The 19,698-nt window shown below is 34.9% G+C and overlaps 1 protein-coding gene across 1 annotated transcript in view; it reads right to left on the bottom strand.

Moving 5' to 3' along the window:
• LOC102729818 (contactin-6) overlaps window positions 1–19,698 on the bottom strand; it is a 679,553-nt gene that overhangs the window by 31,452 nt on the left and 628,403 nt on the right. The window contains exon 13 of the mRNA XM_081820967.1: window positions 15,766–15,893. Coding sequence (XP_081677093.1) covers window positions 15,766–15,893 — 128 coding nt within the window. The remainder of the gene's footprint in view (window positions 1–15,765; window positions 15,894–19,698) is intronic.

Below are 19,698 nucleotides of genomic sequence, written 5' to 3'. Positions count from 1 at the left end.
ATCCAGGAAAAAGTCCTATCAAGTAAAATGTCATTGGTTGGTAATGCTTCAAAAATAAATACACAAAAATGGACTTTGGAGGTTATTTAACTGTAATTAATTCTGTATACCGTATCTGCTTTTAGAGTTTCACAGTACATTTTAGCATATTAAAAGCTCAGAGAAATTCTGGAGTAAAGAAACTTCTTAAAGTGTATTTAATCTAGGTTCCCTACACTTACCAGATATGGAACAGTTTAACACCTCTTATTACATCTTAGGATATAAGAGGGGTGCCTGAGTGGCTCAGTCGGTGGAGAGCCCGACTCTTGATTTCGGCTCAGGTCATGATCTCAGGGTCGCGATATCAAGTCCCAAGCTGGGCTCCGAACTCAGAGGGGAGTCTGCTTGAAATTCTCTCTCTCTTTCTCCCTCTGCTCTTCACCCCACTCATGCACGTGCATGCATATGCATGCGTTATCCCTCTTTCTCTCTCAAATAAATAAATGAATAAATCTTTAAAAAGAAATACATTTTGGGATATAAGAGATCCTGAAAAACAATGTTTGGAAATATGACTGTCATGGTTGAAGAGGATTAACACACATTCATATACACATGCATATGTGCTTATCTGCGTGTATTTATTTAGCACACATATACATATAGAAACACATACTTATGAGACAATCATGTAAATTTGAGCTCTAATTCTGGAATAATTATTAATTTTGTAATATAAGAAAACTAGTTTTATTGTTATGTTAAAAAGATTCCCTTTTCTGTTAAAGGTACATTATGAAATATTTATACATGAAATTATGATGTCTGTGATTTGCCTCTATATATTTGGGGTGGATGTTGAGGAAGTAGTAGGTGAGGGTATGGATGAAACAAAGTTGGATATGAGCTGATGATTAACAACCCTGACTGAAGGGTGCATGGGAGTTCCTTCTACTATTTTTTCTACTTTCCTGTTTGTCATTCTCAATAATAATAAAAGAAAAACAGAAAACGATGAAATTAGTAAATCTTTGTATACAAAATAAGGAGGCATCTTTCCCATTCAGTTTCTAAAGTGATGAGGATATGTCACTTTTTGAAGATTATTCTAAATATGAATGACATACGTGAAGAGTTCATAAAATTACAGAATATTAATGTTTCCATTTTCAATCTATTTTAGTGAGATACAAATCATATAAAAATAGCTTGACCTAACAATCCTATTCTTGGGGCACCTGGGTGGCTCAGTGGTTAAGCGTCTGCTTTCGGCTCAGGTCATGATCCCAGTGTCCTGGGATTGAGCCCCATGTCTGGCACCCCACTCAGTGGTGAGTCTGCTTTTCCCTCTGCCCCAGCCCTGCTTGTGCTCTCTTGTTCTCTCTCTCTCAAATAAATAAATAAAATCTTCCAAAAATTATTTTAAAAAAATCTTACTCTTAAGAAGTAGAAGGAAAGGTTTAATAAGATATATAATGCTTTTGATGACTAGCCTTACTCAAATTCACATGGTCATAATAGCCAAAGATGCTTCCAGAACACATCTTTAGTTATGAGTACCTCAGGACACATGAGAACTGATATTAAAACTTCTGTCAGAATTGTTTAGCATGATTTCTTTAAACACAAATGAGACTTGTTCCTTGTATCAATGGCCAAACGCACTATTACATATTTTGATCCCTAACTACAGTTTTAGAAACTAGGGGATGGCAATTAAATGTGTAATTGGATTGGTCTTTCCTGACTATCCAGAATTTATTCTTTTTGGTCCCTTTTTATTTGTTTCTTTTGTACCTTCAACTCAGTTGAAACCTTCATCTATGAGTAATAATCTTTCAGTGTCACTGTTCGGAATAATAACTTCTCAGGTGTTTCTGAAGTTACCAACTTCTCTCAAACAATGGACAAAATAGGAAAAAAAAAAATCACCAAACCTTTCTTACTCTGTACAAACAGAATTCTGCCTTCATTTTTCTATGACATTATAGGAAATGTTGCTAAGATACCAATATAAAGGAAACTCGTGTATAAATAGCACTTCAAACAGGTGACAAAATTCTCTGGTATTTTCTCTCACTAGTTAATTTGTGAAGACTACAAATAAATACTTTAAATTTGGTCCTCTTCCTAATTCCTCAGAATCTCAATTTAACGTACTTATTAACAAACTAGTCCTTTCCATGGTTCTTAATATCTTCTTCCATTTACATGCTTCAATCTAGGATCATAGTTTTTCTAACTATAGGAACATCATCAGCGTTTCTCTTAGTGGGGAGTTGATAGTGATGGAATCTCGGAGATTTTGTCTGTGTGACAGCATGTCTACTTTGTATTCATTCAGGAGGATATTTTTGCTGGGAAGAGAATTCTTATCACTAGTGTCTTTCAGCCCATGAAAAAAGCCATTCCACAGTCTTCTGGATTTTTTTTTATTTCTGTTGCTATCACAACTGCCAGTCTTACTGTTGTTCTTTTGAAGATAATGTATCTTTTTTATCAGGATAGTTTTTCTTTCCTTTTCTTCTTTTGGTTTCACTACTATGTGCTTATTTAAACTTTCCTTCGTGTTTATTATCATGAGGGCTCATATAATTCCCTGACTAGGACGACTGCTGTCATTTTCAGTTCTTTTTTTTTTTTTAATCTCTGACAAATATTTCTTCAAATACTGCTCATCCCTCATTTTCTTTCTCCCCTCTCCACTGCTTTTGGAACTACAATTTCACATATGTTGGAACTATTCATATCCAATATACTCTTTATGTTCTTTTTTTTTTTTTTGTCTTCCCCATTGCATTTTCTCTTCATGTTGCAGTCTGGATCTTTTCTATTCATACATCCTCCATTTTACTAATTCTTTTCTCTGCCATATCTGATCTGGTATTAAATCAGTCTATATTGTTCTTAATTTTAGCTTTTATATTTTTCAGTTCTAGACTTCCAGTTGATTTTTTTATTGCAGTAGAGTTGACACACAATATTATATTCGTTTCAGGTGCACAACATAGTGATTCAACAATTCTATACATTACTCAATGCTCACCACAATAAATGCAGTCCTCAGCTGTCACTGCACAATGTTATTACAGTATTACTGACTATATCCCCTATGCTGTACTTTTCAATTTCATGACTTATTGGTTTTATAACTGGAAGTTAGTACCTCTTAATCCTCTTCACCTATTTTGTCCATCCCTCCATCTCCCTCCCTTCTGGGAACCACCAGTTTGTTCTCTGTATTTATGAGTCTGTTTGTTTGTTTGTTCCTTTGTTTTGTTTTTTAGATTCCACATATAAGTGAAATCATATGGTATTTGTTTTTCTCTGTCCAACTGATTTTTAATACATGCCATTTCCCTCCTGAAATTTTCTATCTTGTCATCTATTTTTAACATATTAATCACAATTATTTAAGAACCCCTGTCTAATAACTTTCATATTCCTATCAGCTGTGACTTATTGCTAATGTCTGATGTTCTTCTGGGTTTTGATCATTTGATCCTGGTTCCAGCTCTTCCTGGTAACATTTTACTGAATACCAGCATTGTGCATTGAAATGTAAATGTTTTTATTGTTACATTTTTTTTCCAAGAAAATTTACTTTTTTAATCAGTCAACTAAAAACAGCAGAGTGCTGTCAGGAATGGATATGATGGAGTCTAAATGTCGGTCATTTCAAGCACTGGTCAATTTTGTTCTGTTTTCATCGCCGGGACAAAGTCTTTTAGGTGTCTCCACTCAAGGTCGAGTTGTGTAGTAGACTTCATTTTATCTGGCTAATTCTGAGCCCCAATTTTTGTCTTCCTTGCACTGTGAGGCTACCGAAATTTCTGCTTGTGGCATTTTCTGCTATTTTTTCTTTTTCCTTTTTATTCCTAATTTGTAGTGCTTGGGAGGTGGCAAGTTTCTGGAGAAAAATACTGGAGAGTTCTGCTTTTCTTTTTGTGCTTTTCTTTTCTCCAGAATATTGTCCTTCATGTTGCAAACCCCTTGGTTACTGTCATAATTCCTTTGAACTGCTATTTTTATTTATTTTTAAAAGGTTTTAACAATTTGTGGCTGATATTGGTCTGATAAAGCTACTTCAACTAGTCAGGACAAAAGTTTCTCCAAATATTATTAATGTTTAATAATAGATTGTGTGTAGGGTTGAAAATATTTAGGCCATTTATCATTAGGTTTTTAGATAATACCTTGAACAGTATGATAATAATAACAGTTGGAGAAAGAACTGAGTATTACTTTGAACAGAAGTAGAAACCCTTAACATAAAAATATACTAATTGGGGCGCCTGGGTGGCTCAGATGGTTAAGCGTCTGCCTTCGGCTCAGGTCATGATCCCAGGGTCCTGGGATCAAGTCCCACATGGGGGTCCTGGCTCAGCGGGGAGCCTGCTTCTCCCTCTGACCCTCTCCCCTCTCATGCTGTTTCTCTCTCGCTCGCTCTCTAAAAAATAAATAAAATCTTTAAAAATATATATACTAATTGTTTATTCAATCTTTTATTCAAAACCATTTAATTAGTATCAAATCCTTACCTCCTTCCAGGTGTACATCTGTATGAATACTAAGCAAATGAAACAACACTGAACTGAGGAACTATTAGAGGACTTCCATCTAAGAGGCAAAACATTCTAGTTTCTAGGGGTGCCTGGGTGGCTCAGTTGTTAAGCTTCTGCCTTCGGCTCAGGTCATGATCCCAGGGTCCTGGGATCGAGCCCTACATCGGGCTCCCTTGCCCCCGTGGGAAGCCTGCTTCTCCCTCTCCCACTCCCCCTGCTTGTGTTCCCTCTCTTGCTGTGTCTCTCTCTGTCAAATAAGTAAATAAAATTTTAAAAAAATTCTAGTTTCTAGAAGGGAACATGATAGAATCAAGACAAATCGTGAGGTTGTATGAATGGGTTTCTCAACCTCAACGTTATTAACATTTTGAGCCAGATAATTTTTCGTTGCATGTATGTATGGGTGGATTCAGAGTGAGGTGAGGAGGCTGCCCTGTGCATTCCAAGGTATTTATCAGCATCCTTGGCCTCTTCCCACTAGATGTCAGTAGATCCTTCAGTTGTGACAACCAAAAATACTCCCACACACTGCCAAATGTCCTCTTGGAAGCAAAATCAACTTGGTGAAGCACCTCTGTGCTATAGCAACACACTGGGAAAGAGATGGTGGTGGTTTAACTGAAGTTTAGTAAGTGCACCGGTGAGAAGTAGTTAGATTCTGCACATTTATTGGTGCTGAGGCCATCTGTTGGACAATTGAAGATGAGGTTTGAAAGAAAGCAAGGAGTAAAAATGACTAAAAGGATTTGACAGGGCAAACGTCACTATCGACTATTATTAAGAGAGGGAAAGACTGCAGTAGGAGCAAGTTTTGGGAGTAAGAATCAGGAGGCCAATATTAGCATATTGTAAATTGGTAAGTGAAGATGATAAATTTGTGGGTGGATTTGGGGAATGAGGTAGGTATCTGAACTGAGTGTATCATTTTGGAATTAGCTTGTGGATGGTATTTAACATGTTGAAACTGAATTAAGACACCAAATGAGTGGGAGTAGATATGGCAGAGAATAAATTCAAGAACAAATCCCTGGCACACTTCAAGTTTAGGAAATGGGTAAGATTAAAAGAAACCAGCAAAGTAAATGGAAAAGGAGTGACTTAAGATATAAAAGGAAAACCTGACAAATGCAGCTTGTAGGCAGCCAAGTGAGGAATGTGTTTCAAGAAGGATGTGATCAATAGTTTGACAGGTTAAGTAAATGAAGATGGGGAACTGACTGCTAGATTTCACAATGTGGAGGTTACTAGTCACCTTGTTAAAAGCCGTGCTGATGGTAGGGGAAAAGCCTGGTTGCATTGACTCAAAACAAAGTTGACCAGAAGGACTGGAAAAGCAAGCCCACATAGACAACTTTTTTTTTTTTTTTTAAGATTTTATTTACTTATTTGACAGAGAGAGACACAGCAAGAGAGGGAACACAAGCAGGCAGAATGGGAGAGGGAGAAGCAGGCTTCCCGCTGAGCAGGGAGCCCGATGTGGGGCTCGATCCCAGGACCCCGGGGTCATGACCCGAGCGGAAGGCAGACACTTAACGACTGAGCCACCCAGGCGCCCCACAACTTTTTTTTTTTTTAAAGATTTTATTTATTTATTTGACAGAGAGAGACACAGCGAAAGAGGGAACACAAGCAGAGGGAGTGGGAGAGGGAGAAGCAGGCTTCCCGTAGAGCAGGGAGCCCGATGCGGGGCTTGATCCCAGGACCCTGGGATCATGACCTGAGCCGAAGGCAAACGCTTAACGACTGAGCCACTCAGGCACCCCACCCACATAGACAACTTTTGAAGAGTTTTGATAGGAGAATAGTCAAATATGGCAGTAGCTGGAAGGGAAGCAGGGTCAGAAAAGGTCTTTTTTAAAAATGATGAGAATAACAATATGAAAGTATTCTGGTGGGGATGGTGTGTTACACAAAATAATATGGATGAAAGAGAGACTGAGGTAGACAGAGACAGAGAGGCAGAGAGGAAATTGTCCCTGAACACGAAAGGGAATCATATCTAGAACAAAAGTGGAAGATTTGAGTTCATGACCCATTATCTACCAAATTGTGCTTTATTGATTTCTTGATAAATTTTGTCTAAGCAAGAAATGACTAAAGCTTGACTTTTTGTAAATGTTAGTAGAGAAAAATAGTATCACTATAAAATATAAGATATATAATATCCTGATGAAGATAATTGATTAAACAGTGTTTATTTTCAGTTTTTTATAAACATCTAATAAATGAAGCCAAAAGAAGTTTTCCCTAAGACCTAAATCCACCAAAACAGAGATCAAAAGGGGAGACAAAATTTGAGAAACTGGAACGAAATGAAATGATTTCTAACTGATCTACCATAAAGCTCAATATCCTATGCTGGCTGTGAGGAAGGCAGAGAAGAAAATTCATTGAACATGTCAAACCCCCTTTTGGACTTTATGAATAGGAAGCATTTGGGTCTCTGTAGTGTTTTCTCGTCTCAGTAGAAGACTGGCAAATTCTTCTCCTGAGAGGATATGAAACGGAGAGTCTCTGAACTGCTTGGTAGCAAGCATAGTTGAAGATGAGGGAATCTTAACTAAAAACAGGGAAGTTAAGGAACATGTATATAGTAAGGGCTGAGATCCATGTCTTGTAATGTCATTTAGCTCTGAGGGTGCTGGCTGCTGGGCCTTTGCTCTCTGGGCAGGGAAGCGGGGTGGGAAGTGGGGGACACTTGTCCTAGGGCTCTGATAAACCTAAGAGAAAATCCTAAACATAGTGTGTTTAAGTTTTCCAAGGATATATACTGGCCAGATCATCTTAGTGTGAAGTCCAATATTAAATGCTCCCCCCCCACACACACACATACACTTGATCAGAGCTTTCTGTAAGATTTTTAGTGCCCCATTCTTAAATGTGAGCAGATAACTAAGATTCACAAAGTGTCTTGGTATATCTCTTACTAAAGGGTAGGGATTAAAACAAAGAAAGAGAAGAAAGCAGTTTGGGACCACAGAGGCCATGCAGGAAAAAACAAGCTAGATAAAAGAAAAACTATGAGCAATATTTTCAGAGAGAGGGAAAAAATGCAAGGTATTATATAAAGGAACAGTCAGAAAATAAAAGGACACTTAGCCATTTAAAAAAAAATAGCAAAGTCAAAAACTCCCAGAGGTAGAACAAAAAGGATATAAAATGGATACTAGGAGAGAGAAACAAACAAAAATATACACAATTCGGGCGCCTGGGTGGCTCAGTTGGTTAAGCAACTACCTTCGGCTCAGGTCATGATCCTGGAGTCCCTGGATTGAGTCCCGCATCGGGCTCCCTGCTCGGCAGGGAGTCTGCTTCTCCCTCTGACCCTCCTGACCCTCCCCCCTCTCATGCTCTCTCTCTCTCAGTCTCTCTCTCAAATAAATAAATAAAATCTTTAAAAAAAATATACACAGTTCATATACATATGTATAAAAACTATATCTACTATCTAAATATATAAATATATAAAATGTAATAAACTACACACAGATATATACATATATACATACACATACACACATAAACTAGAGTACCAGTTTAGGAAATCTAACTTTTTCAATAATAGGGATTATAGACAAAGCAATGGAATAAATTATTAAATTATCCAGGAAGACATTCCAGAATAAAGAAGTATGCGTTTTCAGGATGACAAAGTGCACCGAATGCCCAGTATAAAGGCTGAAAATAGATTTCCAACACAGCACATCATCAAGCAATTGTGGAACGCTGGGAAAAAACAACTGAGAGAGAGAGAGAGAGAGAGACATGCAGACAGACAGAAACGATGTCATAAACAACAGATCAGGAATCAAGATGGTTTCAGCTTTCAGAACACATTAACATCTCCATATTGCTAAGAATAATGATTTCTAATCCAGAATTCTGTTTCCAACTAAGCCATCAATCAAATGTAAGCATAGAATAAATACATTTTCAAACATGAAAGAACTCCAAAACATTGCATTCCTCTTGAATTCTTTCTCAAAAATCCATTGGAAGATGCATTCTACCAATATGAGGGAGCATGTCGAGAAAGGCATGATGTTTAGGCAACTGGGCTCTCATACACAAAGACAGGTTGATAGTGAAGGGAGGCAACGGAGACAAAATTGAGGAATGAACTATTGTCAAGTCCATAGATAATTAAGCAAACAAAACAAGAAAATTACTAACTCTAGGGAAAGCAAATAGAGGAAAATCAAAGCTAATCTCTGAAATAAACTCTTTACAGAGATAGCAAAAAAATAAGGAAATCAGTGTGATGGAGTCTTTAATTTCCTCCTCTAGCAAGCCAGAAATGGAAGAGTTTTTAATTTTTATAATATGCTTTTCCTCTTTGTACATATACTTGCATAAGGCTAGGATGTTTTCTATCCTCTTAGTCAAATGCAAGCTTTATCTGCTCAGATATGTGTTCTACAGATTAAAATCTGCATGCAGTACATGGTACATTCCAATACAGGCAGAGTATAGTTTAATTTCATAATTTCAATTATGCGTAAAATAACCACAGCCAATATATTCCAGTTTACCTGCAGGTACCATTACCCATTTATCTTTCACCTCAATATTTAAATGATTTGGAACAAATATGAAAAGACTACCAAAACCCCAGAGTAAAAGAAATAAACAAAGAACAGTCTAGAGAAAGTAATTGTCTAACACTGGAATTGTCTAAATGAGAAAATATGTCTAAGTATCATGCAAGGTAACACTGAGAAATTCCCTAGCAAGTAATAATGTAAAATGTAAACACAGATCTTCTATATTAACAAGTAATCAAAACAGGGTCTGACATCTATTTAAAAAGAGCATGCACTCTAGATTCTGCTTAATGAATTAGATATGCCAACTACTCAGTTTCAAAGCTGTTAATACATAATAGGCAATGACCATTTATGGCATCGTATTTACATTTCTTATAAATAGATAATGTTCACTCTGTCCTCCGACTGTAACTCTGTGCTGGGCCATAGTAAAACATCAGGTTGAAGAATTCTGTAGTTTTATAGGAAATGGAATGAGGAAATTTTATTTTGCCTGGCTACAGCATCTAGCAGAAAGAGGATGCTTTCTTCTGAACATTTATGTGGAGGTGAGGGAAGACAAAATGAGAAAATAAAAGCGAGAAGATGAGAATCACGGTGAATTGTATTCATCTGATTCCTCTTTTCCCTTTCAGCACCACCCTCCTCCACGCCCATCCCTCACTTGGGCTTGAAAGAATTTGCTAGCTGCTTCCTTGAGTATTCAGGATCCACAGACTGAAAACAGAACTTGCACCTGAGGGTCTTGTACATCGTAATGATACACATTATCCCTAAAAAATGGCACTAGAACATAAGTGACCACCGTGCCACTTTAGAAATAGAAGGCTCAAGCAACAGAGAAGTCTAATAGTTTCTTTTCGCATCAGAATGGAATCAAGGACATATTACTAAACTTCCAATTCCTAATCAAATACGAAGGGCACACACGTATACAGGTAAACTGAAGACAAAAATACTTACAGTTCAAGATATTTTTTACTGCACAGATTAAACCTGCTGTTGGTTAAAGTTTTGTTTCATTCATTTTTAATCAAAAGAGAAAGTAGATACTAGTGGTTTAAGCCAAGTGAAGGAAGCCAAAACATATATACTGTATGATGACATTTGTATGAAGTTAGTGGCAGAAAAGAGCCCTAACAGTAGTTGCTCCTATAAATCGGGTGGGAGCAGGAATTGAGGGATTATGAAGGGGCATGAAGGAATGTTCTAAAGGGTGATGTTAACATTCTATATTTGGTAGAGTTTGGGATACATAGATATAGGCGCTTGCCAAAATTCAGCAAAGATACTTAAGATTTCATTACGTGTAAAGTTCACCTCAAATGGAAAAGAGTATAGACAGATACTGAACTCTAGTAAGTGAAAGCTGATTTAGGAAAAGTACTACATTTTGCAAATTACTCTGTTTTTATTTCCACTGGACTTGAAATAGTGTCATGTAAAACTGCATGTGTCTCAGGCAGTTATTATTACATACATTCAACTGGAAGATGAAAAAAAGTTCTGTCACTCACTAATACAAGGGCCATGCTCACGTCGTTTTAGCAATCTATGCCTCGGTCTCCCCTTGTGTGAAAGAGATAATGATATTTGCTTCACAGTGTTGTGAGGGATCACTGAGATAATGTACATAAAGCACCTACCACAGGTGCTTGGAACACAGTATATATTTGATAAGTGGTGGTTAATAATAATAGTAATAAAGAATACACCACCAGTAATGGTAAAAACAAACTCTTCAAGGTCTCATGCTAGTTAGTAATAGAGCTAGTTAATTTAATTCCAAACTCTGTGCTCTTTGTGACTTTAAGTGGTGTATACTCATCTGTCTGGCTTCCTCTACTTAGCTTGAAAGACTAGCTATACACTCCCTATTTTTATTAAGACTAAGCAAAACTAAACAAAACTTTAACCAATTTAGGTTTAATTTGTTCAATGAAAAATGTCTAGAACAATAAAAAACAAAAGGTGAAAACCTGAAGTTCATTAATCTCTCTCCTTTACATTATATATTATAATAAAAAAAAAACCACTGTTCAGCATACCTGGAAATTTTATCTGAGTAGTATGTGCTACATTTTTAAAAGACTGTGGACTAAATTGTTACGAAGACCAAAATAACATTGATATTGTATTTGCTTAAATACATGTTTTGGGGGTTTTCTTTGTTGTTGTTTATCTTTTTTCTTTCTTTTTTACATTTTTACTTGAAGGGATTACGGAATTCAAGTGTCAAGAGTTCACTCAGCATTGTTTTCAATATTGGTGGGGGAAAGAAAATTCCTGGCCAGTATACAAATTCACTATGTATTTTTTCACCTGAAAAATTAAATGCTTCCACTAATAATTTTTAAATCAAAGCTTCCTTTCTATAAAAATGCTTTAAATCATTCTTTGTGGAAAACTGGAGTACATAATTAAACATTCCGAGGAAAATATTAGCAGTACTGGGAGACTTCTCCGCAGTGCCTTTTTCAGCCACTAAAATATGACCAATGTATTCCAATGTGCTTTGTCATTTCTGTGAAATTGTACTGTTGGTTTATTCAATAAAGCTGAGCTTCTCAATAAAGCTGGGCTCAACACCTCAAATCCTTTAAACTGTGTTGAAGCCACAAAGCCCCCAATTATCTACCTATCTTGGTATTTCTCTTCGTAAATATAGAACCATAATGGCGCACACCATTCTTCTGCTGGAGAAAACAGATAGGCCACTCTCCATGCTGGTATAATAAAGACTTCTATCACAAAGAATAAACAACTAAATGAGCAGCAATAAACTTAATTTGCACATTAGATATGCTTTTCCAAGTTCCGACATTTCAGTTGAAAATAATGCTGAAGCAATGAGGCCTATAATTGAACATCCAAAACTTCTCCAGTGGGGAAACAAAGACAAATGTTGCCTGCAAACAAGATCATTTTTATAGCCTACTGTTACTCTGCTTTTTAATAATTTTTCAAATGCCAGATCAAATAATTTCCCCTTTCATGTGATTTTCATATACTTAAGTGTATGTACACACTGTAATTTTAGGCAAGTCCTCCAAAATGAAAACACCTAAACTCTCTCTCTTTTCGATTTCTTGTTTGTGCCTATGGAACATGTCCTCAGATTACACTGGGCATCTTCTGAGGCTCTGGCAAGGCTGATGCTAATTGCACTCCCGATGTTTGAATGGAAAATGGCTTTATCCCTGCTGCATGAGTGAAATAGAAATCTCTGACATACAGTGCAGATAACTTCAAAATCCTCTTAACACAGATAAGCCATATCAGCCAAAACTAAGCTGGAAAATATCTTACTCTTGTAACTATTATCTTTTTACATGTTATCTAACAACAACATTTCTTGCATGACTGAGGCTGATAAGTCAATTCAAAGAGAGATGATTGTTTCATCAGCTTTACTGAAATTTTTCTCATTTGTTCCTTACCACCTTATTTCCAGTAAGGTCACTATAAGCTGATTTTGGTGTGAGAAACAAAATTATATTTGACTCTGTAATGACAATCAGATGAACATCATAGACTAGAAAATACAAACACACACACACACACACACACACATTAAATCATCTTAAACAACCAGATGACTACACTCTTAATAGTCAGGAAAATGGTTGAATCAATGCATATTATTATAATTCTTTCTCAGATTAAAGCTTCAAATTTGTAGGTTGTAAAATAATAATTCTTTGTCAGGAATAGCTTTAACATTCCTACTTGAAAGAGAATTAGCAATAGAAGTCCAGTTAAGAGGATATGCTAATGACAGATTTATCTTAGACCTGTATTTACATAGCAATCCAATAGTTTAATAAAAAAATCATAGAATACAGATCAATAAAAAATCAAGTTTCTAGAGATGCTTTTATTTGTACTGTACACATTTTGTGTTTATGTAGTTATTTTTAAATGTATGTTTTTGTGTTACTGTGTATGTACATGTTTCTTTATAACGCGGTTCTTGTCAATGGCAAAGAAGCAAATAGATCCCCCTTAAAATGGAATGTGGGTATTTCATGAAGATTAAAAATAACAAACACAATTTCCTTCTCATTATTAGATATAAATGAGTGAAAATTACTTGATATTCATGCATACTGATATATGCCCTGTTTGCATATGTAAATGATTCTCTTCTTTGTGCTGAAAATATTGGAACAGTGAGTTCTCTCCATGAAGTCTGTAGGATTTTCATGTAGCTTCACATTTGTTCCCCCTTGCCGAGTAAGGAGTTCTCTTTGTATTAGAAATACATAACTACAAACCCTAAAATAGGGAAAGTGAAAACATTTTAGAAGTTCATTATTTTCCTTTGATGCTCTTCATTGCAAAGTATCCTAAGCTTAACCCCTGAGAAATAGAAAACCTTCCTATTTTAGAGCAAGGAAATCAGAATGGAGATTATCTAAGAACTTAAGAGTGTAAGATAAAATCATTTCACTCAATCAATAATTATTTATTGAACACATACAGTTCCCAGAACTATTCTAGCATTTGTGACATTCCTGCCTTCTTTATGCTTCTTTCTAGAGGAAGGGAAAGAGGGAGAAAAAAACATAGACATGAAAAATAAGTGAAGTATATAGTATATAAGAAAATGAAAAATCCTACCAAGGAAGGAAGAGCGGAAAAGATTAAGGTGACCAGGAATGCAGATTGCGATAATTTTGTTTCAATAGCCCCAGCAAACAACACTAGAAATAAATAAAACTACGTTGAGTTTTTGTGTTTTGCTTTGTTTCATTTTGTATTAAACTGAGCAGTCTTATTTAGTTATTTTCTCCCTTGTAGAGAGAGTTGATCGTGTGTTTTATGGACTACCCCAAATTACAGATGAACTTGTTTCTATCCGAAGAACTGGGAACCTATCTAGCAAAAAACATGGCTATGTTACATATCTGAAATATCCAACTGCTACCTTGAGAAGTAAGCATGGTCCAGCTTCTCCAGAGTTACATATTTATGTGAGCCTCCTCCTTTTACTTTTCTCCCATTTTTTGCTAAAGGACAGCATCATGAGGCCAAATGTTTGAAACATTTGAGGAAGAGAAACTATTCATTCAGTCCGACGTATCCAATAACTTTTTTATCACCAGAATCTCTGGGATAAAAGGATGCCCGTCACTGTATTTTAGCAGTAAAACCACTGGTCCACCTATTGGATCACCAGTATTCTGTGGAAACTTTCATTGAGAAACTACATTTCTACTACCGATAACTTCTATCCTTTACATTTTATGTTTTAATTCCCTCTGGATTTCTCCATTCTTGGAAAAATTAACTGTGATGTCCTCCACCATATTTTAACCTTCTTTATATTTTTAAAATGAATGCCTACGACCTGCACCTTCTTAATTTGAAATGAGGGAATAAATCTCCTCTTTTGTTTTTCCTTAATGCTGAAAAGTATTTATGTTTTTCAGTATATGGGTAGTACCAAACATTTGCTGGAGACATATCCTATCATTAGATATAGTTACAGCATATTCCTTGAAATGGTAAGTCCATCTCTGTCTTGAAAATCTGATGACAATACAATCTTAAGGAAGTAAAGTTTTTCAAAATGTGCCACACTGGTAAGATTTTGACACAAGTTACATCAATCACATTACCCCTGAGTGTTTCAGACAACTGTCAGCAGGCATAATGTAATATGCTTAAGACAATGTTGGCAAAAATATCTTCCAGGGATAAAGGTAGGTATTTTTTTTTCCTTGAGACATTTTAAAGGGTAGTTGAAGTGTAGTAGCTAACTACTTTTTATTTAATATATTTATTTTAATAGAAATGCTGATAAAGCACTGATTGCTGAATTTAATTATTTGGGCTTAATTAGCTGTTCAAACTATTTTATCAAGACTGTCATTTTAACCATCCAGGAGGCAATGAAATAATAAAAGTGGCATGTCTTCCAGTAAACATACTAGTTTTATGAGCTGAGATTCAACAAAGTAAAGTAGCAAAGATGGGGAATAGATACTTGAATACTAATTATGTCCCTTGGTGATATATGGAGGTACCTTTGTATTGAGAGTAGCTTAAAAGTCTGAAGAATAGAGTATGCAGTTTTATCATCACAAATTATGTGAGCTTATAGGTTTACTGTGATGGGACTATAATAATGACTTACACAGACACAGATATTTTAATTTTTTTTTCTCTTTGAAACAAACTACTCACTAAAGTGTATGCAAGAGGGTCTGCATCTCACTAGCTATGCACTAGAGTTATATAAATAAATGAACTGGTTAGGTACTTGGCAATCTTATATCCATGGTAAAAATTTCATACAAAATGAGAGTTTCTGAAGGAAATTTAACCAAGAAAAATATTATCAACTGACTTTATCAAAATGTCCATAGCTCCCTACACTAAGGCATTTGTGAAAATTCAAATGTTTTAGGTGCCGGTTTTAATTCTGTTTAAGTACCCACTGACAGCATTTCAACTGCCAAAGTGTTCACATCTGCCATGGTATCCCACTGGCAAAGTAAACATACTATTAATGAATATGAATATGGGAACACAACTCTTAAATAAATTGTGAAATCAAATATTTCACATATACACTATGATACAGGTTTGACATTACGATAGAGGTTGTGATATGCATACATGTCTCCAGTGTTCATCAAGCACAAATGAAGATAATAAAATACCTTTTACGACTAGGCTGCCGGTGTTCTTTGCAACGCCAAACTGATTTGTAGCTACACAAGTATATGATCCGGCATCTGACCTAGTAACGTTATATATCTTGAGGCTGCCATCCTCTGAGAGAAACACTCTAAAAAGAAAATGCATAATTAACAGAAGTAAGGCTCTTAAAATAAGCCTTAACCATTTATTTTCATTTTAAAACATTACTAAAACCATGGGCATATTCCTTTCCTTTTATCCTCTTCTTGATTGTGAGCAATCTCTGAACCCCTGTAGTAGAATAAATGATACTTGCTTTTATTCTGACACAGTATTGATAATTATCATACTATCACTTGAATTATTGTTGATTTTGAAGCCTATTAAAAATAAAAGGGATGCTTGATGCTACAATGCCCATTTGCTTGATTAATAACAAATGCAACTATTCACTATGCATTTTGAAAAGTCAACTCTCTGGTGAAAATTTTGAACTTGGCGTTAGAGAAATGTGAGCTAACTTTCACATTGTTTAATCTAGCTTTATAAGCCTGCTCTTACTTAGCACTTTCAGCCACCAAACAACAAGATTCTCAATGCCAGTATTTACCAAAGCTAGTGAATTGAAGGAACCATCTACGTGGTTTCATAGCCAAAGGGCCCAGGCTTATCCTGTTACGTGGCCTATCATAGAGAGAATGAAGCCTTCATGAATCAGACTGCATTAAATCGTCCTAATATACATGCAATCACATAGCACATAATGAAGGGATAGCTGTTTAAGAAGTTCTAATCTTTCATAAAATGATTCTTACGTTTTCTCTGAAACTCAGAAGTAATCAAAAGCAAATTATCAGACCACTGATGTAATCAGGGAAAGCCCAAGATTGGTTTCTTGACAAAATCACCATTAAATGTTTTAATACGGAGGCAAAAAAAAGGAAAAATTAAAGCATGTGCCCCATTTTATGTCTCATAAACATAATTAGCAACTTTTTAAAAACACGGCTCTTAAAACACTAGTAGGTAGTCAGGGTTGTACAAAAATAAGTGATGAAAACTAATTTGTCACAACAATAATTTTAAAAGAAAGAAAAACATAGCAATTGCCATGCATGTCATATCCATTAACAATACCAAACAGTATTTGTTTCATTGCAAACATATCATTGTGCCTAATATGTGTATCACACAAAATGTAGCTAATATAATTAATTACCCAATTTGAAACCAAGAGAATATCAGCCAACTGCAATTTGTATGAAGCCAGCTTCTGATGTTGGGTTTATTATTAATGATGTGTTCCACATTCTGTCATCAAGTGAGAAGCTGGGGCCACATCTGGGTTTAGAATGTTCCATGGCATATAATCAGATTTTTGTTTAAGTCATTATCTTGGAGTACTCTCCAACAGCAGACATTTGATATCTCATTTATTTTCTGAAATGTCTAGATTTCTTGGTCGCAATTTACATTAACAGTTGAATCATACCATTAATGACACAGTAATAGTAAAGCTATTCTAATATGCAGCAAACTCCTGGCCAAATATAATTCTGTAACTGATTTAATTAGAAGAGATCAATGTGAGAAGTATTTGGGTGCATTACTTATCTCTAGAATTTAGGAAAAACTAGGAATTTTCAGCAACATAGAAATGTTAAATTTTGGCCAGTAAGACAATTTAAGTGATATAAAATATATATCTGCTGATATCTAAAGTCCATCAGACAAATGTCCCAGCTAGTAATGCCAGTGTTTGTATGTCATATAATTTTTCACTTAGCTTTCAGAAAAGAACAATTCATGTAAAAAGTGGTTTGATATTACTACCCTTTTCAGGCTTATGGTATATGTTCAATAATGTTTGTTAAATTGAAATTGTCATCACTGAAATTGATTATTTCTGTTGAAATCTTAATCAGTCAACCAATATTTCTCAAGTGCCTAGTACTGTTCGAAATACTGAAAATGCAGACCAATAAAAATTACAATCTGTCCAAGAGTAAATAGTTAATAAGTATTAGAGAATGAATTGAAAATTATATATCTCTATATTATCTCTATGTTATCTCTAGCACTCATCCTCTTTCCAGAACCATCCATAGTTACTTGAGTAGACTAATTCTCCATGTTAATTTTGATGTTCAAGAAGTTCCTGTTGAGTCATGACCTTAGAATAGTCATCTGTGTTTGCTTTTCACAATGTGGTCTCATCCCAGACCTACTGAACCAAACTCTGCATTTTAACAAGATATCCAGTGATCAGTATGCACAATAAGGTCTGAGAAGCATTGATTAATTAATTATAAGTTAAACTTCAGTCTGTAAAGATTATCTTTATTTCTAAGCAAGAGTCCGTACTGTTTTCCTAAGATCAATATGCAAAAATGTATAAAAGATAAAAAAAGGTTAGATTCAAATATTTTCTGAAAATAACCAAATTAGCAACCAAACTGACTTATCACTTATTAAAAACAGATGATTAAAGGAAAATAATTCTCCATAACAACCTAGGATATCAAAAGCCAGAGATTTAACTATAACTAGAAATTTTATAATATGATAAATAGTATGAATATTTCAACTTATTTATTTTTTAAATTAATAAGAGATGGTAAAATATAGTAAGAAAACAATCTATGATAACATAGATGGAATCAAACCACATAATCATAGCCCTAATTTTATTCAGAATTATTAAACAAAAAACAGTAAAAAAAAAAAGTGAGAATTTCAAGTTCTGTCACATATTAAAATGTGGCTTAGCAGAAATGATTAAAATAAAAGAAAGAAAGAACAACCAATTAAAATCAAACTGTACTAAACAGCTGACATTTTCAGGTAAGGAAGAAAGCACCTATAAAAATTAGCTGAAACATTTTAATTCATGATTTTGGTAATATTCATAGAGAAAGATAAAGACTGACTTTTTTTATTCTTCTTTTGAAATATTCTAAAAGGTAGTTTAAAATGGTATCTGGAAGGACGGAAAGAACATATTAATAAAATATATTAAAATATTCTATCTTGATTTCATATAAGCTTCTTTGGTGTTTAAAATAAAACACAGCCACAAATAGATAAGCTTGACTATCAAAAAATTTGAGAAAACATTCTAGTATTAAAAATAAAGATTTTTGTGAATAATTAGCAAAGAGAATATAGTTATAGAGAGGGAAGCATAAGGCAATCAAGTGATTGATTACATATAATATATATTTATATTTATATTAGGACCTAATACAGAGATCATACTGCTTATAGACAATAAAAGCCTAAATGAAAATATGTGAGCATCATTTAATGTGGTACGGCTTCTAAAAATTCAATAGCAATTTAGAAACGGAATAGAAAGCCTAGGAATAAACCTGTGATTATATGGTCAGTTAATCCATGACAAAGGAGGGAAAGAATATGCAATGAGGAAAAGTCAATCTCTTCAACAAATGGTGCAGGGAAAACTGGACAGCTACATGCAAAAGAATGAAACTGGACCACTTTCTTACACTATACACAAAAATAAACTAAAAATGGATTAAAATCCTAAATGTGAGACTTGAAACTATAAAACTCCTAGACAAAAATATATGCAGTAACTTCTATGACATTAGTCATAGAAACATTTTTTTCGCTATGTCTACCCTGGCAAGGGAAACAAAAGTAAAATTAGACTATTGACAATACCAAAATAAAAAGCTTTTGCACAGCAAAGGAAACCATCAATAAAATGACAAGTCAACCTACTGAATGGGAGAAGATATTTGCAAATGATATAACCCAATAAGTGGTTAATACCCAACATATATAAAGAACTTATACATATCAACACCAAAAAAAATCCAAATAATCCTATTTAAAAGTGGACGGGGGCGCCTGGGTGGCTCAGTTGGTTAAGCGACTGCCTTCGGCTCAGGTCATGATCCTGGAGTCCCTGGATCGAGTCCCGCATC

This window comes from Leptonychotes weddellii, chromosome 1 (assembly GCF_054177405.1).
Source record: "Leptonychotes weddellii isolate Sample4059 chromosome 1, ASM5417740v2, whole genome shotgun sequence".
NCBI classification, from domain to species: Eukaryota; Metazoa; Chordata; class Mammalia; order Carnivora; family Phocidae; genus Leptonychotes; species Leptonychotes weddellii.
Note: the sequence above shows the minus strand (reverse complement) of the source record. Positions and strands in the feature narration are given on the sequence as shown.